The sequence below is a fragment of the Lytechinus pictus genome, chromosome 17 (genome assembly GCF_037042905.1).
Source record: "Lytechinus pictus isolate F3 Inbred chromosome 17, Lp3.0, whole genome shotgun sequence".
NCBI classification, from domain to species: Eukaryota; Metazoa; Echinodermata; class Echinoidea; order Temnopleuroida; family Toxopneustidae; genus Lytechinus; species Lytechinus pictus.
The window spans coordinates 1,747,813-1,775,503 of NC_087261.1; the positions used below are offsets into that span (position 1 = coordinate 1,747,813).

General features: G+C 37.1%; 1 protein-coding gene across 1 annotated transcript in view; it reads left to right on the forward strand.

The window, feature by feature from the left end:
* Window positions 1-18,889: 18,889 nt before the first annotated feature.
* LOC129280488 (von Willebrand factor A domain-containing protein 8-like) overlaps window positions 18,890-27,691 on the forward strand; it is a 53,092-nt gene continuing 44,290 nt past the window's right edge. The window contains exons 1-8 of the mRNA XM_064112501.1: window positions 18,890-18,974; window positions 21,095-21,271; window positions 22,274-22,354; window positions 22,802-22,857; window positions 23,626-23,700; window positions 26,024-26,134; window positions 26,616-26,783; window positions 27,462-27,626. Of these exons, the coding sequence (XP_063968571.1) occupies window positions 21,133-21,271; window positions 22,274-22,354; window positions 22,802-22,857; window positions 23,626-23,700; window positions 26,024-26,134; window positions 26,616-26,783; window positions 27,462-27,626 (795 nt within the window). The 5' untranslated portion in view covers window positions 18,890-18,974; window positions 21,095-21,132. The remainder of the gene's footprint in view (window positions 18,975-21,094; window positions 21,272-22,273; window positions 22,355-22,801; window positions 22,858-23,625; window positions 23,701-26,023; window positions 26,135-26,615; window positions 26,784-27,461; window positions 27,627-27,691) is intronic.

The following is a 27,691-nucleotide window of genomic DNA, read 5'->3' on the forward strand; positions in this document are numbered from 1 at the left end:
ATAACGTAGGTATTATTTTGAAATTTGGCATCTTGGGGTATTGACATTTCCCCCCAGTAATCTTTCCAATAGATATGCTGCAAAATGGCCACCATCTTTACAACAAACTTTTCTCCGGGATGAACTTCCCTTTTTAAAATAAAGGTCAAGTCCACCACAAGAAATTGTTGATTTGAATAAATAGAGAAAAATCAAACTAGCATAACGCTGAAAATTTCATCAAAAAATCGGATGTAAAATAAGAAAGTTATGACATTTTAAAGTTTCGCTTATTTTAAAAAAAACAGTGATATGCCCAACTCAGTGACATGCAAATGAGACAGTCGATGATGTCCCTCACTCACTATTTATTTTGTTTTTTATTGTTTGAATTATACAATATTTCATTTTTTACAAATTGACAATATGGACCAACTTGACTGAACCATATAGTATTAAACAATGCTAATTCCATATGTTCAGGGATGAATTATTGTTGTTTCACTTGACAATGAGGAGAAAATTAGAATATTTCATATTTCATATAATAAAATACAGTGAGTGGATGATGTCATCAGTCTCCTCATTTGCATACCGACCAGGATGTGCATATAACTGTTTTGTGAAATTAAGCAAAACTTTAAAATGTCATAACTTTCTTATTTTACATCCGATTTTGATGAAATTTTCAGTGTTATGTTTTTTGGAATTTTATCTTTTTATTCAAATAAACTTTTTGTTTAGGTGGACTTGACCTTTATTTTAAAAAGGGAAGTTCATCCCGGAGAAAAGTTTGTTGTAAAGATGGTGGCCATTTTGCAGCATATCTATTGGAAAGATTACTGGGGGGAAATGTCAATACCCCAAGATGCCAAATTTCAAAATAATACCGATGTGGCGCTGCTAAGTTGCTGCCGGGCTCACGATCTACAGGGTATGGGCAAAATAAATTTTCGGAGTATTTCTGTAACTGAATTCTATTTTGAACAATAAAATATGTATTATCATCATCCATCATTAATATTAATTTCATCATCATCATCATACCACTATATAACCATCAGTACTTCAAGTCTGGAGCAGTTTTCTTCATGTCGATTTGTAATAAAACATCACAATTATTGGAGCACTATTCTGAAACCAGCAGGCCAAAAACCTGCCTGTATGTCTAAAATGCAGTGCCTCAAATTATTAAAACCAAGAAAATGATTTTAATGAATTTTCATGACAGTCGATCCTCTCTAGATTTCAAGATGGTGGCCATTTTGCAGCATATCTATTGGACAGATTACTGGGGGCAATTTCAATATCCCTAGATGCCAAATTTTAAAATAATACATTACGTGATACTAGATAAAGTGATTTTTTTTCAATGATCTTTTTTCATGGCAGCCATCTTGGATTTCAAGATGGCTGACATTTTGCTTCTGACTCAGGGGATCAGATCGCTGAGGGCCAGCAATATTTGAAATAAGCACCCCGCACTCCGTCGATATGTCAAAGTGCAATACTGCAGATCATATAAAACTCAAAGAAATAATTTACAGCCTCTCAACAGAAAATGATTGTTCCGGATGGTGATTATTCAACCAAAGCCACTTCAAATGTGTAACTGCAGAAAAAGCTAGCTGGTTTGTGTATTTATGGTGCTTCATACTTACGTAACATCTATATCAGCAATTAAGGGTGCCAAAGTATTATAATCCTTGCAACGGTTTTCCAGTGCCAATACAATGGGTTTTACTCACCATTATAATGTTGTACATCATTCAAACTTGGTAACCATATTGGAATTCAAGTTTTTCTCCAAATTCAAAGTGTTACAGGCCATAGGTAAGACTTGAGCAAATTATCTTTCATGGCGGCCATCTTGTAATTCAAAATGGCAACAAAACAGGGGTCTGACAATAATCAGTGCCTAAATATATGCCTATATGACAGCTTTCAGGGCCACAGTTCATATAAAACTCAAGACTATTATCATTTCTTTTAATTCATGGCGGTCATTTTGCCGAAACCCGGTGGTTACATTGCTGGTGGCCGGCAAAAATCAGTGCCACGTACCTCTGTATGCCAATTTTGTTGTCATATATAATGTAAAATCCAAGAAAATTATTTTGATATGGTTTTTCATGGCAGCCATCTCTATTTGCCAAAGTTCAGAGCACATGTAAAATTCAAGAAAATGATTTTTAGTGATTTTCATGGCGGCCATCTTAGATTTCAAGATGGCGGCTGACCTGATGGTAAGACTATTTAAAATAAGTGCCCTAAACTACACCTACACTATATATGCTAAATTTCAATACCATAGCTCATACAAAACTACAGAAAATTATTGCAACGATATTTCATGGCGGCCATCATTTCAAAATGGCGGCCGACCCGATGGTCAAATCACTTGGGGCCGGCAATATTTGAAATCAGCACCCCGAATTAAGCCTATATGCCAATTTTCAGTGTCACATATCATGTAAAACTCAAGAAAATGACATATAATGATTTTTCATGGCGGCCATCTTGGATTTCAAAATGGCGGCCATTTAGCCGCCGACCAAATGGTCAAATTGCTGGGGGCTGGCAATATTTTAAATCAGTGCCTAAAAATACCCCAACATACTAAATTTCAGTGTCACACGTCATGTAAAACTCAAGAAAGTGACATTAATGATTTCTCATGGCGGCCATCTTGGATTTCAAAATGGCGGCCGACCCGATGGTCAAATCACTTGCGGCCGGCAATATTTGAAATCAGCACCCCAAATTAAGCCTATATGCCAAATTTCAATACCGCAGTTCATATAAGACTCGAGAAAATGATTGCAATAATATATCATGGCGGCCATCTTGGAATTCAAGATGGCGGCCATTTTGCCGCCGACCAAATGGTCAAATTGCTGGGGGCCGGCAATATTTGAAATCAGTGCCTCAAAATACCCTTGTATGCCAAATTTCAGTGTCACATGTCATGTAAAACTCAAGAAATTGACATTTAATGATTTTTCATGGCGGCCATCTTGGATTTCAAAATGGCGGCCGACCCAATGGTCAAATCGCTTGGGGCCGGCAATTTTTGAAATCAGCGCCCAAAAATACCCCTGTATGCCAAATTTCACACTTTCTGCCAGATTCGAGCATCTTTTTCACATATCTACTGGACTAAATAGTACGCGCAGCACCGCCTCCAGGTAAAATTTTGGGGATGCTTCAGCACCCCTGGCTAATTACCAGCGCCATGTTTGTAAAGTCGCGACTTACGACTAGCTTTAAGTCCCTCTTTTTTCAATTAATATTACACCATGAGGCAAACACTTTGCTAAAATAAAAATGATAACTTAACCACTCAAGCCGATGAAAAATAGAACACAAGCACTTCTGGAGAGAATATATGACTGATAAAGAATCAACAACATCTCCATGTCCAGTGATTGAATTGTTTCCGTAAATTGATGGTGAATCGATTTCTCTTGGTATCTCCGAAGAAAGTCTGTACCCTACTTTAAGAATCATGTATAGTTCAGATTCTGGGGATATCCTCAGCGGGGCAAGATATTTATGGCAAGTTATAAGATTTTGTCTTCTACAGCGAATCATCATTTATTCTTTAACTTTCTACTCTTCTGGATAATGACTCCGTTCGACAACTGAAAAAAAGGGAAGGATGTATTGTCGCCTCATTGGCTTATTGTCGAAGTACTAAAAAAGAAAGCGTCGCCTCCTTTATTTCTTCTTATAGTAGCTATATTTTGCTCTTTATCATAACTGGCAAGTTTAACATCAAAATTAATATCGTTAAAACAAGGTACATCAAATTTGATATCGTTAAAAATATATCATGGCTATAAATTTTCCCTGACGCCTATCCAGAAGGTTCACACCATAACAAGATAAATGAAGAAAAAAAAACACGAAGGAGTATATTCTCACACAAGAAGTGTTTTATGTGTACTCACTTCCATGACTATACAGCCATCATTACTAAAATATTGCCCATCACTTACCTGTAATAACTTTACGGTTTTCTTTTTTTTTATTTTTGATGAGTTATAATAATAATAATAATAATAATAATATAGGTATATGAACCCAGGGTAGCCACTTCAGTTTCGAAAACTGTTCTACCAGCGGGCCCGATATTATTATGCCCCGGCTTTAGCTGAGCTGCCTAGGCGCTCAAGCATTCAAGGAATTTCTTCCTACCGGGTACCCATTCACCTCACCTGGGCTGAGTGCAGCACAATGTGGATGAATTTCTTGCTGAAGGAAATTACGCCATGGCTGGGATTCGAACCCACGACCCTCTGTTTCAAAGTCTGGAGACTAATCCACTGCATGGGCCACAACGCTCCACAAGTTCGTTTTGCTATACCATACTTAGTACCTTCTATGACCCCAGCACAATGGGTAGGCCTATCATGCCCATCAATATCAGATCCCTGTCCATTAGCAAAGAACAATTTGAAATTACAAACACAAATTACACCAAAAAATCTATTGACCTTTGTATTCTGCGTTTGGCTGATCATTGTAGTAGCTTTGATTCCCAATAATATTATTTAAAGATCAAACAGAACAAAAAACAACATTAGGGTACCACAACCTTGCATCTGTCAATCATTATTTTTTTCTTCAATGTAATTGTCCTTATCAAAACAATGTAAGTTTACTGAATAGCAGAAAGAGAAGAATTACTTTCCATTTGGAACAATAATAACTTATGTAAAAGAGGGAAAATTAATATTAAAACACTTGCATATAGTCTAAACAGTATAACCTGTTTTATTCTTTTTTACATCATGGCAGTACTCATAATTATCCATAGCGGTTATAACATCAGCAATATTGAGTGAGCAACAAGGTGCCCGAACTAATCAATAGAGTATAATACAGTTTTTTGGGAATTTTGCTGGACGTAAATGGTTTAAAAATTCATAGGGAATGGGGAGGTTCATGGTTTCTTGCCCCTACCCCCCCCCCCCCCCCGTCCGCGCAGTGCAAATTATAAGATCACTCTTTTGTTAATTTTCGACTATCTCAAAGTGTCAAAAGCTCTCGCCAACCTGTTTCAACCCGGTAATAATATGCTTTAGGCTACATGAGGCAGGGGCGGTTGCCCCTAGCATTTCATTATCGGAAGGGGAAAAAGAAGAGGCAAATAAGAAAGAAAAGGGAATAAAGAAGAAAGGTGCTTATATCATGATCTTACATTTCCACCGTAAGCATCAAAGTGAGCATCAGCTGTACCTCTGATGTCTTAATGTGTAGCTCGGATACCAGAATCTAAAATGTAATCATGTATTCCTTCTCCAGGGGCCCGTTGCAGAAAAAGTTGCGATCAAACGCAACTCAAAAAATCTTGCGCAATTTGATTTGTAGCCAATCATGAAGCAACTCTTTCTGCAACAGGCCCCAGTACCTGTAAGAGATTTGGTATTATAACATTGGGAATGGTCAAATGGACATAATGATCTAAGTCAGTGGCAGATCCAGGGGGGGGGGCACATCCGGCCTGTGCCATAATCAAGTTTTTTAGTGTAAAAACGCGGTTCTTACCCAAGTTTGCCCCCCCCCCCCACCCCCCCCCCCCCCCCTTGAAAATGAGGACCTTGTTTGTTTGTTTTTTTCTTTCTTTCCTTCCTTTTTCTTGTCAAATTTTATGTGGACAATCTTCAAGTTTTGTTTTAAAAACAATTTTCCTGATCAAATTTTCCTCGGGTAAATTTTGGAAAATCCTGGATCCGACCCTGACTACAGGTATGATTACGTGAATTTGAGATAAAGTTTACTCTTAAAGTAAAATTACACCTTTGAAACAAGATTGCTTGTGCGAAAACAGAAAATAAAATAAACAGATTTACAAACGTTTGAGAAAACTTGAATAAATGTTTAAAAAGTTATGAGCATTTGAAGTTTAGATCATTATTGTAAAGTAGATCCTCCCATTGGCAATGCAACAAAGATGTGTGATGTTACATGTAAACAATCTTCTCATTACTTTTGTATAATTTCACTTAAAAGTCCCGCCTCTTTTATCACTTTTATCAGTAGTTCGTGTATTCTTTCTAAAGGAGGGCAGTTTGTATCACCATAAGAAAGAGCAAAAAGACACATTTCGGGTGTATTTTATTAGTCCATCAAAGGGAAATTTGTTCACATGTGACATCACACATCTTTGTCGCATTGCCAATTGGAGGATTTCCATAGCATTAGTGATTGCAATATTCAAATGCTTATTTCTGTCCGATTTTTCTCACACTTTCTTTGATCTTATTCTTTGATTTTTTTTCAGCTTCCACGCAAGCCCATTTGTTCCAAAGGTTTCATTCCCCTTTAACATTTTCAAAAGTTAAAAGGGAAGTTCACCCTGAAAAAAAAGTTGGTTGTAAAAATAGCAAAAAAAAATAATAAAAGATATTGGTGAATGTTTGAGGAAAATCCATTAAGGATTAAAAAAGTTAGTAGAATTTGAAGTTTTGGATTTGTGACGTCATAATCGAGCAGCTGCCCCATATGTTATGTTGGGGAAGAGCGGGGCTTATCCGCCCCCGGGGCAAGTCCGCCCACCACTTGATTTCCACTTTGCTGTGACTGGATGTCGGTTTTGTTGAAGATGTAATGTTATCCTGCCCAATGTTGTAACATACCTTGGCGAGAGGTCATCTGCTTGGAATTCCAGAATATTACAGCTACTCGTCCATTTCGAGGCCATTTTGTAAAAAAGGAATTTTTCAAATTTCTTTTTTTTTATAGACACTAATGAATGTAGTTATGATATTTTTGTTAGTAAGGTGTGATATTTTCTTACTGAAATACGTTACTTCAATTTTGTGTCTGAAAAGCAAGAGAAATGAAAATGGCTGTTGGGGGGTATAGTTCGCTCCTTTTGCGACGGAGCAGGTCCGCCCCACTTTTATCTACATAATCATAGACCCATAGACCTACAAACAGAAATGTCCTTATAAACATGACAAGGAAAAGGGAGAAAAAGAAGTTAAATCTGTTAAAAAGGTGAGATATAATATCGTTTTCAGAATATTATGCCAAAATTTATCACATTTTCTTTCGTTGGTATTATGATTAAAAAGCTTGCCCCCTTCGCTCGGTTGCATTTCCCCCTTACATTATAGCTGGCCCCTCATTGTTTTGGCTCATCACGCCACCGCCCACTTCGTAACCACATCATCCAGTTTCAATCCTACGTAAAGTTCCAGTTTCATTCTTTAATTCCATAATTAACCAATGATTAGCAAAATATGTAGGACAGACCTAACGTTCACGTGACAATTACAATTAAGTGTGAAGTCAATTGTTCAAATCTATTTTTATTATACTTCCTCAAAATGCTGAATGCACGCACACAAAAAAACAGTATGGATAAGGACTTTCCCAAGACGAATAGCTAATATCGTTCTTTTGAGGATATAAATTTGAATATCGGAGGCAACATCTCCCGTCCTCTTCTAAAAACAACCCAAACAGACGCAGAGGGTAAAACTCATCTTGGTCATGGCCGTGTTCTGTGGATTGATCGTTGGTGTCTTGCTTCTGCCTCTTTCGGCGCCAGATAAAACAACGGATGACCCTCTGTGCTCTGATGGCATTGGTGATCGAACATCCAAATGTGAGGGGATTTTGTTTATTTCACTTTAATCTTAAATAATAATAATAATAATATAGGGTATTTATATTGCGCACATATCCACCTTGTTATGTGCTCAAGGCGATCCTATATTACCCGGCTAAGCTAGGCGTTCATAGCGCACACAGCTTTTTAAGGAATTACTTCCTACCGGTACCCATTTACCTCACCTGGGTTGAGTGCAGCACATTGTGGATCAGTTTCTTGCCGAAGGAAATTACGCCATGGCTGGGATTCGAACCCACGACCCTCTGTTTCAAAGTCCGAAGACTAATCCACTGGGCCACAACGCCACAAATTATGGTGAAAATTATCGTGCCATTTTCTTTTTCAGTAAACTCGAATTGTCTATTGGAATCGATTTATAATATAATATATACCGAGGTTTTTAACCTGACTGTTAAGAAAGCACGAACGCCTGTGAGCAAGCAACCAGGGGACCAACGGCTTAAGGTCCTCTCCGAGGGACCTGGTAATGAGGATAAATGCCTTACCAAAGGTTTAGAGTTCCTTCAGTGCTGTATTATGTTAAGCATTGACTGGTAGATATTTATTCTCCTTACCTGGATTCAAGATTCAAAGATTCTGAGACTTTTATTTCATTTCCATATAAAAACATTTAAAAACCAAATTTAAATAATACTGCTGACATAATCCAATACGCATAATACAATGCTTATACGTTATAGTAAATTAAACCGAAATTTATTAATCAAACGGCCAAGGTTGTAGAATGTGGTTACCCTTGAGAATCATAAATAAATTTAGATTGCATACTTAGTTAAGAAAATAATAATAATAAAACAATGATAACCATTTTATCAACTTTTTCCTGCAGATATGACATATCTTGGCTGTTATGACTTCATTTGTTTTGAAACGACAACAACGTTATATATCGTTGAAATTGACCAATGTACCAACCGATGCAAGAATGAAGGCCATTCCTTTGCAGCTTTGTCAGAACAAAGCATTTGTTCTTGTGGAAATTTCACCTGTAAACGAAAGGACATAGTCTGTGATTCACGTTGCGGTATACCTTGTCTAAATGCGGACGGTACTGGTAACAAATTTTGTGGCGGCAATGGATTTTATCAAGTATACGAAGGTAACTGTTTCAATTTCGCTATTTAAATTTCATTTAGTAATTTTCATTCAACTTAAATATCATTTAGTTTCAAATCTTAAATGTCAGTTTACAGGGGACTGAACACGTACCCCGGAGGGGCCACTTCCATTGACGAGTGGATACCATGCGCGACCATGGGGTCTCGAAAAGCACCCTAAACAAGTATTTTCCATATTCTAAAAATGTACCCCTTAACAAGTATTGGCGTGTGAAACCATACCCTAAACAAGGATGGGAAACAAAACGATACCCTTGGCAAGTATTCCCTGAACTGAACCCCTAAACAAGTTCAGCGAATTAGTGTAACGGACGTCGGTCGTCGGTTTTACCTTTACCTACATCATTATGTTTAGTACGGCCCCACCTCCCACACCTCGTGCAAATCGGACTCTAAACACGTAGTGTTGAATGTTGGGGAAAAAGTACATCCTTTACAAATTAAACATTTCAATCTATTTTATACCCTTCTAAATTTGACCCTAATTCCTAGCGAAATAGATACCCTTTTTTCATTATTTTAGTGTTTTTGACACCCTTATTTCGTTACGTACGTAACGTGCCCTATTTTGAAAAAGACATACTTTTTACGTGTTTTTTGATCGCGCATGGTATCCACTCGTCAATGTTAGTGCCCCCCCCCCCGGACACGTACCAGGTCAAGACCCCTTTCTAACATACAAATTTCTTTTTAATACACAGTTATGTTATAGTAATGGCGAAGGAAGCGAAGAATGTACTGTACATGCAGATTTTTACATCACGTTAAAAGATGATGTGAGAAGCAGAGAAAGTTGTTAATTATTTCAGATTTTTTTAACGATGATATTGGTCATGAGAGAGCGGCACCATCCCCCCCCCCCTCCCCATGAAATCCTTTAAGAAAACGAAGCAACGGGGAAAAAAGACGGCGGGTTATTAGTTACTAGGATTAATATTTTAAAAATCTCTAAATAATCTATTCCTTGATTGTTTTATTGGTCATGATGAACCTTGTAAAATTCCTTGTAGGGCATATTTGAATTTGGATTTGATAGGAAAATTAACCTCGATCTCAACATATTCTACGCTAAGGGACGCACCATTAGATATCCAGGAGGGGCTAAAAGTTTTTCACACAAAAAGTTGACTTGCTGTATGAGCAACAAAAATAAGATTGACTCACCATCAGAGTTTAAAAAATGGTCCACTGACAAATCATCAAAAAGGGGCGAAAAAAAACTTGTCTCAATGGAATAAGGGACAAAATGTACTTAAAGAAGAAGGGATTTTTTTGCATCAACCCAAACTTCCAGCCCCCCCCCCCCCCCACGGGTATCTATACTCCCTAAGCAGAAATTAACCAATCATTCTCGACACGGACGTGACAAACGTGTCCTTTTAATTGAATTTGATATTCAAAAGTCAGATTGTACTTTTAGCACAATGAATATTCATATAATTGTTTCTTTCTGTTCTCATGCTGGAATTATGCTGCCTTTATTTTTTTTTTTCATTTTAGACACCACGTCTGAAAAATCTACGGACAAGCATGGCAAGTATATGGTAGTGATTTACAATGATTAATTTTTGTATGAAAACAGTTTAGATCTATATTGCTATCATTATTATTATCATTATCATCATCATTATTACTATTGTCACTAATCATTATTATCATCATTGTTGTTATTATCAATGTTGGGATTGTTGTCATTAGGATTATTAAAATAGTATTTTAATCAGTATTTTCATCATCATTATCAGTGAAATTTAAAACCCATGGGAAATTAATGCAAACACAATTTTCGTGGACTATACAATCATCAACATATCAAAACATTTGGGACCCCTATTTGCGTTTGTATTTTCCTTCATCATTGTTGGCAAGTAGATATTTAAATCTCCTATAGTATAGCCACCACTACTATACATGTAGCTAGTAGTATTACTGATAGTAAAACTAGATTAAATTGAACGATACCCTTATTTTTAAAGCCATCATCTTTATCAATTTTTCTTTCTTCCTCAAGCATAGTCTTCTTTTTCGTTTTCTTTCTCTTCTAGGACCCATTCCTAAACTCGTATACTTGGTATCTGCAGCTGTGTGTTTCGCGATAGTTATTTCAACATGTTTTATATGCTGCTTTTATGGTATAAATAGAAGGTACGTCTGCTTTAAAATCAGCTTCCAGGGTCAAAAGTGTGACGGGTGGAGATGGCTATGGAAAACATGATAAGTGATTGTCTTTAGTGAAGATCTATTAAAACAAAAAAGGCCTAGATATTTTCCCATCCTTAGGTTATCGATAGAATGGGAAACGTGGCAAAGACAAAATGACAACAAAGGGGAAACACCTATTTCAAACAACAGTACGTTCATTGAGAATAATTTAAAGTTAAAATGAAGAACTGATATCAGTCAGAAACCGCGTTATAATTGGTCCTACATTAATTTCATATCAACATACTACAGTACTAACTGATTATCCTTCTGTGGCATAATGTTGACACATTATAGGCCTATTTTATTCAGTTAAGTTCGTTAACATTTCAAATTCTAAATGATATGGCAACATCATTCTTCACTATTTAGAAGTTTCGTAAGCCTATAGTATACGAGAATTTATGTCACCAATGTCGTTTTGGGTGATTCTCTTCGTTTAAACAGGAGACATAAGAGAAGACAAGAAAGTCATCAAATCGAGAACGCCGCCGTACCAACCGACTGTTCATCTCGACGCGCTCGGCATGAAGGAAATGAAAACATCTATTGCACTGTGGGACCCAGTCTTCATCGTCCCGTTGAATCCACCAACATAACCAATGGGTGTACTGCTTCCGGGTTAAATCTTTCGTCCGAGGACACATATGATCACACAGATTCGTCTGGGCGCATCCAGAGCAGTAGGAACCGCCACCAGCATGGCCAAGGGTGGCAGTCACTGCCTCGCCGACTTCCATCCGGCTCTAGACGTTCACAACGAGATTCATCAGACACACAGAAGGTTACAGAAGCGAGTGAAGGTTGGCAAGGAGGTGACAGAGGGTTTGGTTGCTCAATGAGTAAACACGGCGCGACTGGTAGTTGTCAAGGGATAATGACTTTAGGACGACCCTGGAGTAATCAGAGAAGCACTCGTGCTAATTGCAGGAGGGGATTCAAGAAATGGTCACCAGAGGCTCCAACCGATGTAGTAGATGTTGAAAGCCACATTGGCAGAGGTACACCGAGAAACGCGTTGAAGGTAGAACTGGCAAGAGGTCAACTAAACGATGTGTCTCATAAGGGTAGTTTGGAATTGTCAGCCATTACTTATAAGAAAAGGGGAATGTTAGCACTTCCCTGTAACAGAGACACTTTCGAAAACGCACAGTCTGGGAGAAACGGGAAATACGCTTCCCGAACTGATGACGGACGTCGACCCGTGAACCCTAGAGTCGAGAAGATATGTGATAGTGATAAGGACATGCCTGATGGTAGCTATTACCATACACTAGAGTCTGATCATGAAAAAGAAATAGTGATGGACAAGGATCAAGGAGAACCGCCCTCCAGCTCGCAATAATTTGTCGAAGAACCAATTGACTACTCGGAGAAACCATCGGAAGTCTTAACCATCGGTAGCAATGATCACAAATACCTTGAAGACACAGCTACCTGCTCAAGCTATTCTGAGCCCCAGTATGATTATGCAGCACTTCCGGAACAGAGTAGCCTAAGATTCTTACTTCAAACAAGTAATCCTCAGCATGATAACCTTAACAAAGAGGAGGTGAAACGTACGTTACTCTATGACTGAAAATGTTTTATATAGAGTCCCTCTTAGATATCCAGTTTAATCCATTTCGGGTAAACCTATTAATTATCCCATGATATTTTATGTTTTTCCTAAAGGAACTTGATAAGAACGCTGATTTTTTACCAGAAAAAATGCAATTTTGATGATCCTAAGTTGTGCGGGCTGGAGTTGAAATTTGGATTAACATTTTTTTTTTGAAAAGTACGTTATTTACTATAATTCGACAACAACCGTTTGGAATACAATACCGTGTTTACACAGTGACTCGCCTCGGGGTTCGACACGCGAGCCATGCTCAACACGGCAATGCGATGGCGTTTATCATGTTTATACCGAAAAGGGGGCGAGTTCGACATGGCTCGCGGATCCCACTGATTGCGTTTACACAGCATAAAATGCCGTGTTGAGCACATCTCGCGTGTCGAACCCCCGAGCCGAGTCACTGTGTAAACACGGTGAAACTTTATTGGAACTTGACTTTTCGGCGATTTATTACAGGGGCTAACATAACCATGTTAACCGCAACATCATGTTGGAAGCTTGTTTTGATCAAAACAAGCTCTCATCTGAAATCGCAAAGTAAGTAAAATAAGAATATGTATATACTGTTTTATCAAATTCACATAATCTAGTAATATTGAAGTGTGCCCTTTATGCTTTCAAAGGTTGTCAGTTGTTTCAAGAGCCAGAACGTAATTAATAATGATAATAATAATTACGGCATATTTACCCAGGGTAGCCACTTCAGTTATTATTTTCAACATCATGTTGGAAGCTTGTTTTGATCAAAACAAACTCTCATCTGAAATCGCAAAGTAAGTAAAATAAGAATATGTATATGAAGAGCTCACTTGCAAAAGGGGTTAGGTCCATTTTTCATCAAATTTGATTTTTTTTTGTCCCAATGTATAGATTTTTAGTAGCTCTATAAGATGATACCAAAGGAAAGTTAAAATTCCCATTAAAAAGTGATATAAAATGGCACAGAAAAATCACTTTTTTTCAAAAGGGGTTAGATCCATTTAAGTTTAGTTGCAAAAGGGGTTAGGTCCACACATAATTTTTTTGGAAAAGAATATTTACAAAAATATCAAGACAGGTGGATTTCTTTTATACCCAATTTTATGTTCTCATGGTAGGGTATCATGAAAATTTAGTTTCGCATAAGAATATTGCAATACGGGAGGATAAAAAATGATTTTCTTGGAGTGGACCTAACCCCTTTTGCAAACAAACTATTCTAAAGAGCTCATTTGTCAAAAGGGGTTAAGTCCATTGTTCATACATTTTTTTGTTTTCTGTCTCAAATCCTCTAAATTTTTAGTCGTTCTGATGAAAACAACGAAAATTTGAAATTCACATGAAAACGTGAATGAAAGTGGCAAAGAAAAATCACATTTTTAATTAAAATAGATTGGATTAATTTCAGTTTAGTTGCAAAAGGGGTTAGGTCCACAATGATGATTTTTAAAAGAATATATAGAAAAAAATTGAAGACGGGTAGATTTCTTTTATAGTTTATACCCAATTTTATGTTCACATGATAGGGTAGTACATCATGACAATTTAGTTTCTCATAAGAGTATTGCAGTAAGAGAGAATAAAAAACATGTTTTTTCTCGGAATGGTAAAAAGTGGACCTAACCCCTTTTGCAACCAAACTCTTCATATACTGTTTTATCCAATTCACATAATCTAGTAATATTGAAATATTCTTTAATGCTTTCAAATGTTGTCACTTGTTTCAAGAGCCGCCTGTTAAACAAGAATGTAATTAATGATAATAATAACAACGGCATATTTACCCAGGGTATCCACTTCAGTTATTATTTTCAACATCATGTTGGAAGCTTGTTTTGATCAAAACAAACTCTTATCTGAAATCGCAATGTAAGTAAAATAAGAATATGTATATACTATTTTATCCACAGTCATGTTTAAGGGCAGACATAATCTAGTAATACTGAAATATGCTTTAATGCTTTCAAAGGTTGTCAGTTGTTTCAAGAGCCGCCTGCTAAAAAAGAATGTAATTAATAATACTAATAATAATAACGGCATAATTACCCAGGGTAGCCACTTCAGTTATCATTTTCAAAGATTGACACTAACTCTGCCAAAATTATTTCCCAGAGATATAACTGCATGATACTGTTTCAGATTTGCGTTTTGTACTATATTTTTTGAAGTATCGGATACTTTTTTGTTATTTCGTTTTCAATTCATAGACATAAAAATGTATAAGAACAAAAAATGTTCCAAAAAAATCTTAAGGAAAAGTGAGGAACAGTGGACACGTCTATCATGTTTGTATAATCATGTCGATAATGAAATTGAAACAAATTGTAACACGAGAATTGTCCTGTTTATGCCTGTGCATCACGATATGCGATGCATATTTTGTCAAAGTTTCTATTTTTGCGGTAATAAAGAGAATGCTTTCAAGATCGCTTACGATTGCATTCAAGAAGATAAGCCCTATTGTAATGACTTTCCTTTGTCAATTTGGCTGCGGTCGCACCAGCAAAGTTTATTATCCAGACCGAAAAAACTGTTGTAGTTTCCCAATACCATATACGAATGATCGGTTTAGGATTAAGTTTGTTAGTGTGACTGAGGCTTGGGTCCATGCCCCCCCCCCCCCTCCCCCCAAAAAATGAGAGAAAACAAAAGTAAGTGAAAGGGAAAGAGTGAAGTATCATATCATTATCTGTATGTTATATCCCAACAGTGGCGTAACTACGGGGGGCCCGAGGGGGGCACATGCCCCCCCCCCCCCCCCCATCGGCTGGCCCAAAAAACCGGGGAAAAGGAGAAAAAGAGGGAGAAAGGAAAAAAAACGTAGTGGGAAAGAAGAAATTATCGTTCATTATAATTATCATTATAATTATGTTGTGTTATATTACATAAGAAACTTTTTTCATAACTTTATGAAACATAATTCGCTCAGGGCCTATGCCTATGCATATTGTTCCGGGGGCTCGCATTGTCTGTTTAACGAGGTTATGATCCTGTTGTACTAAAACCGCCCGTTTTCAGGTCAATATACACCAAATATATTTCCTCGCACTTCGAGTTATTGTTTTATGTAGTGACATATGAGTGAATGCCCCATTTAAGGTCTTAAAATGTCCCTTTTTCTAATCTGAATATCAACAATTTTCAGCTCGCGCGTCGCGCTCGCATCATTCGGTTAGTGAAATACGTAGGGTCTTAGTGAATTCCTACAAACAAGCCTTAGAATGCCCCTCTTCAGTTCTGAATTTCCCAAGTATTCAGCTCACGCTTCGCGCTCGCAATATTTGATTAGTGAGATGCGTATGATAATCATGATTACAATGACTACAAAAAGTGCTTCATGCATGTGTTTAGATGTAATTCTAACAAAATCAGCAAGCGCTTGGCACTCGCATTAGATGACTATGGTGAGATATATATATATACTCTTAATGGATTCCTTGAAAAATATTCCTTAAATATCCCTGTTTGGGGTCAATATATACAAAAATTTCAGCTCACGCTTCGCGCTCGCATTGTTTGTTTAGCGAGACTGGTACGTATCATGATTAGAAAATTTGTTTATAATGTCCCTTTTTAGGTCTGAATATCAAAAATGTTCAGCTCGCGCTTCGCGCTCGCATTATTTGATCAGTGACATACATATCCGTTTAATGGCACTGTCCTTAAAATGTCTGAGGTCAGTATACTTAGCAACTGAGCGCGCCTCGCGCGCTCACTAAGTGACTCAAAATTTTTGCTGGTGCCCCACGGTACGCCACTGTATCCCAACATTTTTCTTTTATTGCTCGCTCGCTCTCTTTTTTACAGAACTATTGCTTCATCCGCCGTATCTCGCCTCTCAAGTTTTCCCCTCATTGCGCCATGGACAAAATATCGGGACAAGATAGATGAATATAGAAAGAATTAGCTTGGTCATGTAACTCGAAATACTCTTTTCTTATTTAATCGATAACAATTGTCAGTTTTAGGCCTTCCTGCACCCCCCCCCCCCCTCCCTCCTTCACCGTAATCCTTTGCTCCAACCGTGCATGGTTTCGAATATATTAGACTCATCATTTGCGGCTTATAAGTGGATTTCTAAGTTTAGTTTTCACCAACATATTTGAACTGTTTCGATTTCGACTTAATTTCACATGTCATTGCATTTAATTAAAAAAACCCAGAGTAATATCGAGAAAAAAAGTCCCAATCAGGAAACTTCAATTTAAAGGTAAAGAATTGTTATAGCTAGGCTATAATCCTTTTTTTATACAGCCCTAGTCGTCATAATTCATCAAAAGCGTTCACTTGTAAATATTTTTTCCTGACAAAAAGTTTTTTGTAAAGATATCAGAAGAAAAATTTGTGAAGGTTTGAGGAATATCCAATAAAGATTAAGAAAGCTATTTTTTTATTATTTGTGATGTTACCGAACAGCTGCCCCATACTTTATGTAATATAACACTCATGCATAAATTTCACATTTTTAATGGTCCGTAATGACTCTTTTATTTATTTTTTTGAACAGGAGGAGTTTTCCCTTTCATGTCATGAAAAAAAAGCCCATGACTGATTGTAAAATGTCTCCCCCCCCCCCCATATTGACTCCACTAACTGTTTCACATTTTGGTATAAGCGAGAGAGCGAAGCGACCATCAAACATTATGCAATTACTAAAATTGACCGGTAGAGATTATTTTTAAAAAAAAGATGTTTTGCTAAAACGGTTATAGATATTGGGAATAAAATCAACGTAATTCTTAACAAAATGCTCAAGCTCGGCTTGACTTTCAGCAACGGTAACAATTGTCTCTGATTGTTTAACCTGTACGTACACTATATGTAAAATCTTCCTGAAATGACGTATTTTTGTGATGGGCCGAATCAACCTAATTTTGGGGACATTTAGGTTCTGTTTGATAAAGATTTCTGATTTTCTTTATATATATTTTGATTTATTTTTGATTTTTTTTTTGTAACTCTTATAGTGGAATTTGATGTAAATGATTTGTATGTTGAAGATTTATCAATAAAAACATTTAAAAAAAAAATATTTCTGATTTTTTCTTCGTCTGTGCATGGGCCTTTCTTTTTTTTTTCTCGCAAGCTTAACAAAATGCCCTTCTCCTAGCTGCAAGTAAGAACATGATGCCCTCACAGTGTGGCACACATCATATTCATGGTTAAATTGAGCATTTGACAGTATGAATCACATCGTCATGTAGCAGTTCCGGATCTACTGGATGGGGGGGGGCTACAGTGTAAAAAATAACCTATTTTGAGTGAACCCCAAAACACCTTCATTTTATAATGAATCCTTACATACATACATAACAGGTACTTATATAGCGATTTACCAAAAATATGATCAAAGCGCTTTACAATGAATAACTAATAATACTAACAATGACATTACATTAAACAGCACTTAAAAAATATCTACGGGGACTGGTGCCTTATTTTAATGCCCTGTTCACCCGCAGTTTAAGAAACTTGCACAGAAGGCAATCCGGCAGGTTCATAACTCACAAGGGCTATAAAAACACCAGGCCTAAGCTAAACCCTAACAAAAAAAACAACTTAAAAAAAGAGAACTAAACGTGAATATTTAAACCAATAGTTACACCAACAAATCATATAAGGAGAAAAAATCAACGAGCCCTTTTCTTCTTTTTTTTACTTGTCAAATTCCTCGGTCAAACCCCCTCCTTGAAAAAAAAAGCCTCTGTAGTCCTCAATGTGTGAGTATGCATATAATTATGTGCGTCAAAGAGATGTATATATAATACATCTCTACGGTGTGTGTTTAGATGGAATGAAATGCCTGAAAAATATACTTTTATACCAAAAAATATAAAATAAAGTGAGCCCCGACACTCTATGTAACGTAATAATATAGTAATTAATATTCACTGAATGGCAGAAAAAAATCAACATATCATTGCATGTTAATTTTATCACTGCATGACATTAAGAGCTCGGGTGCCATTAAGCCCCACCCCTCGCCCTAGCTCTATTACCCACCTCGTGCACCTGATATTTTTTCCCTTCATACATCCACCTGCCTCACACCATCGAATTTTCAACACTTTCTCATCAAGGATTTCATTCAAATGATAAAATCAGGGTAAATAATTACATCAGATGCCCCCCCCCCCCCCACACACACACCCTCACACACTTTTTTAAAACAAATTTTTGGATTTCACACAAAGGATTTGTATAAACTCAAGATAAATACATCAACATTTACAAATCTTCATTCTATATCAATAGGAATATAAAAAAACAACACACCCTCACACGCACACTCCAACCTACCACCCACCTTACACATACACACTCCCATGTTCGCATGCGCTACTCCACCGTAGATGGCGGAAGACTCAAAGCAGATTGGGTTGTGAGTCGCCAGTCTGCTGGGCGTGTTATTTCTTTCGATTTTCGTGTAAGTTGATTAAATTTTACTTTTAAATAGCTGTAGATGACTGAATTAGTTAGTATTAACCACTGCTATCTTATTGTGATTCAAACTGACATAAGTAATGGCATATTTACCGAGAGGATTTAAAAAAAAAGTTGGACTAGGCTAGGGGCGCGCGCTGGGTTGGGAACCGGTTCGGTCAGCTCAGTTTAGCGGACTGGATCACTTCTTGCACGCCGGGCCTTGCCCGGGGCCTTTCCTAGAATGTCCAGCTGGCTCTCGATGCTGTGTGGGCTCGGCTGTGCCTGTGATTCGACTTTATGCGTGAGCCGTGATTGTGATCTCTTGTTCACTGCAAACACCCTGCTGTACTGAATCTAGCAGGGGCTACGGAACCGGGGGGGGGGGGGGCTTCAGCCCACCCCCCCCCCCACTTTTTCCCAAAACCGTGTACAAACTACAAAAACGTAAAATTGACCATATGATTGTGATTTTTAGCATACTAACTTACTCTAAGTAATACTAACCTCGCATGTTGTGTGAGTGAGCATGGTCAGCCCTCCCACTTTTGGCTCGGCCCCCCCACTTTGAAAACCGTTCCGCGGCCCCTGTCTAGTAGTAGTACATGTGTATATGCATCATACGACTAACATTTAAAAAATCATTCAAAATTTTCTGGTAAGGTCTACATGTACCTCGAGGCTCACCTGCACTCAGGCGATGTTCGTGCAGGCTCCACTCTAGTCTCTACTTCACTACCGCTACACTACGCTCCACCTACCCGAACATCGGGACAGTGAACTAGATCGGTTATTCCGAGTCATAAAAGCTGGGATGGCAATCATGGTAATCGTAAAAATTAAAGAAAAAAAATATAACGAGGGATATGAATGACTTAATATCTTACTCTACACCCGTATTTCACTCCTTGTCCATCCTCCGGATCCGGTTATCCTCAAAATTGGTGATTTTTGGCCAGTATCATTTTCCTCACACGTATTATTCACGGACGATTTCAAAACATCGCATGCGATCGGTCGCTGATCGATCGCGTCAAGTTTTTGGTCAACTTGCTGTCATTTCTTTGATTGTGTTCTTGAGTCATCAAGGGGTCCAGTCAGAGCTCATATTGCATATTCTATTGATCGAGAAATCAAGCGAGACTTGTATAACCACCTTGTATTTTTCATTTTAAATTGAACAGTAACAAGACTGGCATTATCACTGAACCCCCTCCCCCCCCCCCCCCCCCACTCCCTGCTCCTCTCCAAATTTAGGGACAGTGATTTTCCGTTTAAAAAAATTGCCTTTTCCGTTTCAGAAAATCTCAAATTCCGTTTCAGCATGTCAGAAAACGGAAATTCCGTTTCCCCATAGACTTTGTACACACGGAAAACTGACAATTCCGTTTACACATTGAATAGCAAAATCACAACACGCACACTCGCACTGGTCAAAATTAGTATCTGCTACTGTGCCAACAACGCAATAAAATCCGTTCTAATCCGATCTATGCGGGTGCATAAAATATTTTTACACACCCATTTTGCATGTATACATCCTCACCTTTCATATTATTAGCATTATTTCACGATGAAATGATATTTCATCGATAATTTGGGGGGTTTTTGGACATCGCTATCATCAGTCAACGGCTTTTGCCAATCCGCCATCTTGGATTTTAAGACCACGATATCGTGCTGTTACATCTTCAAACGTAGAGGGCAGCAACACACGACCGTGTACATGTAGTTGAACGATATGTGTGCATGTGAAGCCCAACCCGGCCGGCCGGGTACGGGTACGGTGCGGGGTACAATCGATTGTGCTGATGTCGAGTGCAGTCACGATGTGTGAATTGTCATGATAGTAGCGAAGTGAGATCATGTTTTCTGGGGTTTTTTGGCCATTTAATATTCTCATTTTGTTGTGATTTTGGAGTAATTTCTGTTGCTATTCTGTGTATTTTGAGGGAAAATACGTTTTCCGTGATTTTCCGTTTGAAATGCCACTTTCCGTTTCAAAAGGCCCTTTCCGTGAATTCCGTCCGTTTTCCGCGATCGCGGAAAATCACTGTCCCTACAAATTCCAGAGTACTTGTGATTGGCATTAAAATGACTTTGACATCATTTCACTTAAATCAGGTAAATTTCATGAGAGTAACAGAGTGCAGTAACTCCCAATGTTTCGGGTGGCAAGGATGTCGTCGGAGCTTCAGTCCGTGCGAAGGCTTCGACAGCTGCACAGCCTTCTACAGGGACACCAACAGCAAGGGGCCCTAGTCATACCTAATCTCCGCTGTAGAGCTGTCTACTCTACTGGTGAGATATTTCATTTCATTTATTTCCACAAAATAAAAATATATACAAAGCAATAAACGAATACATTTTTAAATAATGGTGGACCAAATGAAAGCTCATGAGGCTTGTTTGGATGGCTCAAAAGAACATTCATAAGCGCACATAGTACGCAATACATAATACATGAATAACATACATAATCATAAAAATACATCCATATGGCATAAGACAGGACAGGAAAGAAAGAGGAAAGAAAGAGCACTTGAGGCTATGATTGTTTGTCAAGAGAAAGGTGTTGCTGAGTATAAAGTAAATGTCATTTGTAATTAAAGTTGAAAAGTTTACTCGTCTTTGCTGTTCGCAGTTTAACAGAGAGAATGAATAAAGGAGAAAATCCAGGGAATAAATCTCCCCCCCCCCCCAACTCACATAAACACTTGTTTCTATAAGGGAGCAACAAGACATTTGTATAATGGTATGGCTTCATAGCAATAACACGTTTCAGAAAGTTCTTACATGTGCTGAAATAATCAAACCACATGAACCCTCTAATGTGTTTTTTATTTGCTTCAAAAGAGATATTTAGTGCTGTTTAACAGATAGAATAAATAAACAGTACCCATGTTTACTTTTTCTTTACCTCTTCCAGATGGGGAGTCTGTCCGCCCTTTCACATGGTAAAAAAAAATCGTACTTTGAATGATGATTCCAGTGAAAAATCAGGCTAATGAAAATTTTTTAGCACGTGTGAAACCAAATTAGAATTACGAACGCTAATCACAAATTTAAATTCTACTCCGGAGGTGAATTCCAGTTAAGTTTCACTCAAATTACAGTACGAATTTTCCATGAGAAAGGTCCAATGATTCTAAAGACAAATTGCAATCATTACAATGATGATTCAAGATTCATGTGTGAAAAGGCCATATATCACTTTAAATTTGCTTCAAAATAGGTCGCAGTGATCATTTAGAACAGAAAAAAATATGCCTTTACCTAGTTGATTTTTTCTCTCTATTTCAGATGGAAAATCTGTATCACTAGGAGGGGTGACTAAAACAATCAAGGAGCCAGCAAGAAAAGAATTAGTACCCATCAAATACTGTAAGTATTTCAAGGTTTTCCCCAGACACTTAATTTTGTAGTCTGAGTTTGAGTTGGAGTCCTCCAGTGGCATTGCTATTACAGCTTCTCAAAGTTTTGTCAAACCCCCCAAGAGTGCATGTAACCACTCAAATTCATCTAGGATGTTTTTGCCCTTTTAAGCAGTTATGTTGTGAAGCATGTAAAAATCTAAAAGTCTGTTTTACATTATCACTTTTGCAATTTTACATGACAATTTATTTTGATCCGTTCCAGATGCCTGACTGGTAGAATGTCAATGGAACACAGAAAGAGAGATTTCTGACTTGACTTAATACCGGTAATAGCCCTAATGTATATGAAAAATGAATTGAATATGATATTTAGAGATTATTTTGCATGAACTTGACTTGTTGATCTGCATTGACAGATTAAATATTTAAATCTTCATTTCTTTTTGTTTTCCAGTGCCAGAAAATGTACCTCAGTCCGTCCTTAGGCATTTACGATGGATCATGCAAAAGGTAAAATATCCACAAGAATTATCTCTAGACTTTAAAGCCAAGCTAACTTAGGTAGTTGCAACAGACATTGATGCCACGAGTAATGCTTTCAAATCAAGGCCAACATTTCCTCCATATCATCTTGAGTTGAATTTGAAATTGTAATTTGATCTAGAACTTGTGCATTTACTATTAAACAATCTTTGTTTTATTGTTGAATGTAAGAGAGGGAAAAAGTCACACCGAAGATCACCAACACAGATTAGCACATGTGGGATAGTGAAACACTATTACTTTGAAAAAACATGGCTTGATTACTGAACTTTCATTTCTTCTGCTCGTTTCTCAGCAATTGTACATGTACATTTTCTACAAGGTTATTTGGCACATTGTTTATACATCAGGGAATAATTCTCCTGGTATTGCATCACAATATGTCAAAAAGTAAAATGAAGTAGAAATTGTTGCTGACCAGTAAGGCAGGAAGGATCTGTGAAAATGAAATCATGCATCTTTTTAATTTTTGAAGTTGTATCAGTGTAAGAAATTCATGTGAATATCTGTCTACAAGCTACAGATCTTGTGATCCCCTCTGTATTCATTTTAAACAAACTCAACTTTTTATCTGAAATTTTACCCTAACCTTCCAACCTTTGGTTAAATGAAGAAGTCAATGAATATTAAATTCAAGTATGTTGTGTCTGTGTATTTTTTGTCTTTAATTTTCTTTTACATCCATACACATCTCCAAATGTTTCATATATTTTGGCATATATTTCCTTGTTTCAGGATTCCCTTGGTCAAGATGTGTTTCTAATAGGAGCACCGGGCCCATTAAGGAGAGCTATAGCCATGCAGTATTTGGTAAGCCCATGGCCTTCAATCTCAGTATTTTAGACCAAGCCACCGATTGGCTACCACCGTGGGGTGTTTGGCAGTACAGCCAAAGAAGAATAAAAAGAAAACCACTGACTGATCAACATATGTCACAGTTCTTTATTAGAACAAAAATGGAGGACGTAAAAAGGCCACAACGTATCTCCAAGGCCATTAGGCCAATTACAAGGGCATCCTTAGCAAGGGATGGGTTCAGGATTTTCCAGGGGGGGGGGGACCTTTTGTTAAAAAAATTAACAACCCCCCCTCCCCCCCCCCCAAAAAAAAAAAAAAAAAAAATGACTTCAATCCTAATTAATGGTGATTTTATGTCAAGAAAAATTTGACTAGCAAAAAAAAAGTCCTCACGACAAGTTCCCTTAACAAATATTTGTCATGGTTCTCAAGGGGAGGGGGGATGGGCACGGGCCCGGATGTGCCCCCCACCTGGATCCAACACTGTCCGTGGCCATGTCCTTCAATGGTCGTGCACTAATTTCAACCCTGAATAAAAATGTGAAGGCACTGACTAATCCTTAATTCCAATGAGAGATTATTATTGGGACGAATGATAAGGGCGTCCTTCTATGGCCTTGGATCAATATGAGGCTGTTCTCACTACGTTCCTAAAACTAGTTTACTGGAAACTAGTTTAGTGGAAACTAGTCTTGGAAGCGATCTTCCAAACCAGTTTGGAAAACCACCTCGCGATGTAGATTTCAAGATCGCTTTGCCTCGTTAAAGTGGTTTTAGCGTAAGTGAGGACACAACCGTTCTTCGGGAAATGATCTTCGCACATTTTGAGCGCGCTACTCCACACGACAGGTGTAGAATGCCTATGCTGCGTTTTTGAATTTCGCGCGAAACGTGTCACCCCACTGAGAGCGTTTCCATAGCAACAAGAGCACTTTACGTGAAGTGATTTTGAAAACCACTTTCGTGTGATCAAGTGAGAACGCTAGCAAAGCGATCTTCCAAAGTGGTTTCCTGAATCGGTTTCCAGTAAACTAGTTTTAGAAAGCGTAATGAGAACGGCCTCAAAGAGCCATGCTAAATAAAAAAAAGACCACAACTAATCCAACATGGCAAATCAGAATGTCATCCATGGTCTTGGTCTTCAGTGACCTTGAATTAATGTAAGCCCTTTATGTCGATATCTCTTTCTGATTTTAAACGTCTGAAAATTCTTAGAAGAAATGCTGATTCATCCTGCTACCTTTCCCTCATATTTAAGCAGCATATTTTGGTTATGTTAACCTGTCTAAGAAAAGTTCACCATTTGGCTTTTGAAAGGAATCTCAGTACACTTCAAAGTCCAAAGGTCAATTGTATTCCAATTGATAAAGGAGTACAATCAACAATGCAAGCTATGTTTCTTAAACACAGCAAAGTATGGCAATGCACAGGAAAGAAATTTGTGTAGGTCATTCAAGGAATTGTTTGTGTTTCTAGCATGTACATATATGTTGATGAATGAATTATCTTTATATTGACTTCTAAATATACCCCCACCTTGTTTTAGATCATGTACATGTAATATTGGCATGAATTGAAATCAATAAATGTGTCTGTGTTTTCATGTATGTTATCGATAGCATACATGCACAATAATCAATATACAAGTCTGTACATTTGCTAATTGTTATGAATTTTATTATAAAATGATGATTCACATTGTCGTTATACATTGAAAAAAATTGTAATGTGTAATTTGTGTGTAATCAAACACAGATGCAATTCCATACGATGAGATTTTGGTTGAAGCATGTGAACTGAAGGGGGGTTCACCTTTAAAAAAAAAATAGTAAGTTTTGAGAAGAGCCCCTGTACATGTATGTGTGAAATATTATTTTAATCGCCTGGTAGAGATTGCTCTCTTATTTTCATGTATCAGGGGTGAGAGAGTTCAGATTTTTATCTGATTTCAGATTTTTTTGTTTTGATTTTCAGCTTAATTTTCGCCTTCCTCTGTACAAAAAGTATGGGAGCTCTTTCTATTTCAGACTTTTTCAACACTCTTCAGCTTTTTTCAGATCTTTTTATTTGTGACCACTCACACCCCTGATGTATGTGTGTTTGTGAGAATGTACCACATTTGATGATTGTGATAATAAAGTAATAGATGTATATATAGTGCATGTATTCATTCGTAGACTGAGTGCTCTAGGCAATTTTATCACCTGTTTCATCATTACCCTGATTTTAGCCTAGCTGACTATTCCATAGCACACAAGCAGTTATGCTGTAGGATGAATCATTGGGTGCTAGCAATAAACACATAATTATTATTTCTTTTTTTTCTGGCTTTTAGGAACTAACAAAGCGAGAAGTTGAGTACATGGCTCTGTCCAGAGACACAACAGAATCAGATTTAAAACAAAGAAGAGAAATCAAGTCTAGTACAGCATTTTATATTGATCAGGTTAGGTTCATATATTCATTACTAGGATTGTAGGATTATTCTATTAAACAGTGTTTATTTAATGTTTTAAATTGTTGTAGAAATCTTTAAATCATGTTTTGAAATACATATAAAAACCAAAGATTTATAATATGTCAGGTTTATATTATTTTTTGTCCACAATTACAAAGAGCATGCATGCCCTGTTCACAATAAATTAGTAGCATGTCTGTCTTTTGATATTTTCACCCCCCCCCCCCTCCCACGCACACACAAATATATGCCATATTTTGTTCAAATGTCACAGGATTTTATTAGCACTGTCTTAATTTATTTGTAATTAGTATTTGATGTATAATCTATTAATGTATTCACAAATTAAATATTTCAATCAAACAGGTTTACCCCATAATTGATTTGTATATGTTATAATACAGACCAAAATCTTATTGAATATCCTCAAACATGTGGCTTGACAAACATTCTCACTATCACTTCTCAGTGTGCAGTCAGAGCAGCCACAGAAGGCAGGGTACTTGTTTTAGAAGGTATAGAGAAGGCAGAAAGGAACGTGTTACCAGTCTTAAACAACCTTTTAGAGAACAGAGAAATGCAGCTTGAAGATGGTCGGTTTCTTGTTGCCAGTCAACGATATGACAAATTATTAAAGGTATCTATTTACCCTACTCTGCAGTGGAATGAATATAAAATTTCTGAATTCTTTTTTACTTTATATCAATTTTAATGATTTGTATCGCTTGTTTTAGACAGTGTAACCTGAAAGTTTTTCTAACCTTCATGGAAAGCCACACATTTAACTTTGATTTTTCTTTTTTTTTATTGGTGAGTTTATATGATTTTATATCATCTTGCGAAATATTTTAATTTTAATTAAATTGAATTAAACAAAGCTGCAACAAGTGTATGGGAATTAAAATTATTTAGAATCTGATATAGCACCAAAACGTACATGTATGTTCCTTTCATTTATAATTCAAACCTCTACACCATTTTGTGTACAAGTCAAAGGGATACAAAGCATTAAAAAATATTGTCTGCGAATTACATGTATAATATGTTCATATTATACATTTTCTTCTCTGAGTCGTTTGTAAATTGACCTTTTCAGCTTGTAATGCTGGTCAATCTCCATTTATATATACCAATAAATACCTGCAATTACAATTAATAATTTGGCATCTTTATTTGTATCTCTTGTTGCACAAATTAAATGATAAAACCAAGTTAAAAATAAAATACCTGTAACTTGGTAATACAGTAAAATAATAGAATTACATATTCATTGATTCATCTTGTAATAATTTTCACTCTTTGTTTCAATCTTTAGGACCACACAAAGGAAGAACTAGAAAGATGGAAGTTAGTAAGAGTGAATGAGGATTTCAGAGTTATTGCTTTAGGCTTGCCAGTACCTAAATACAGGGGGAATCCCCTAGACCCGCCCCTTCGATCTCGCTTCCAAGCAAGGGACGTCAATCCATTAGCATTCAGGGTAAGACAATGTTCTCAAATTCATGCTTTTTCTTTCTATATTTGTTTCTAAATAATAATAATAAT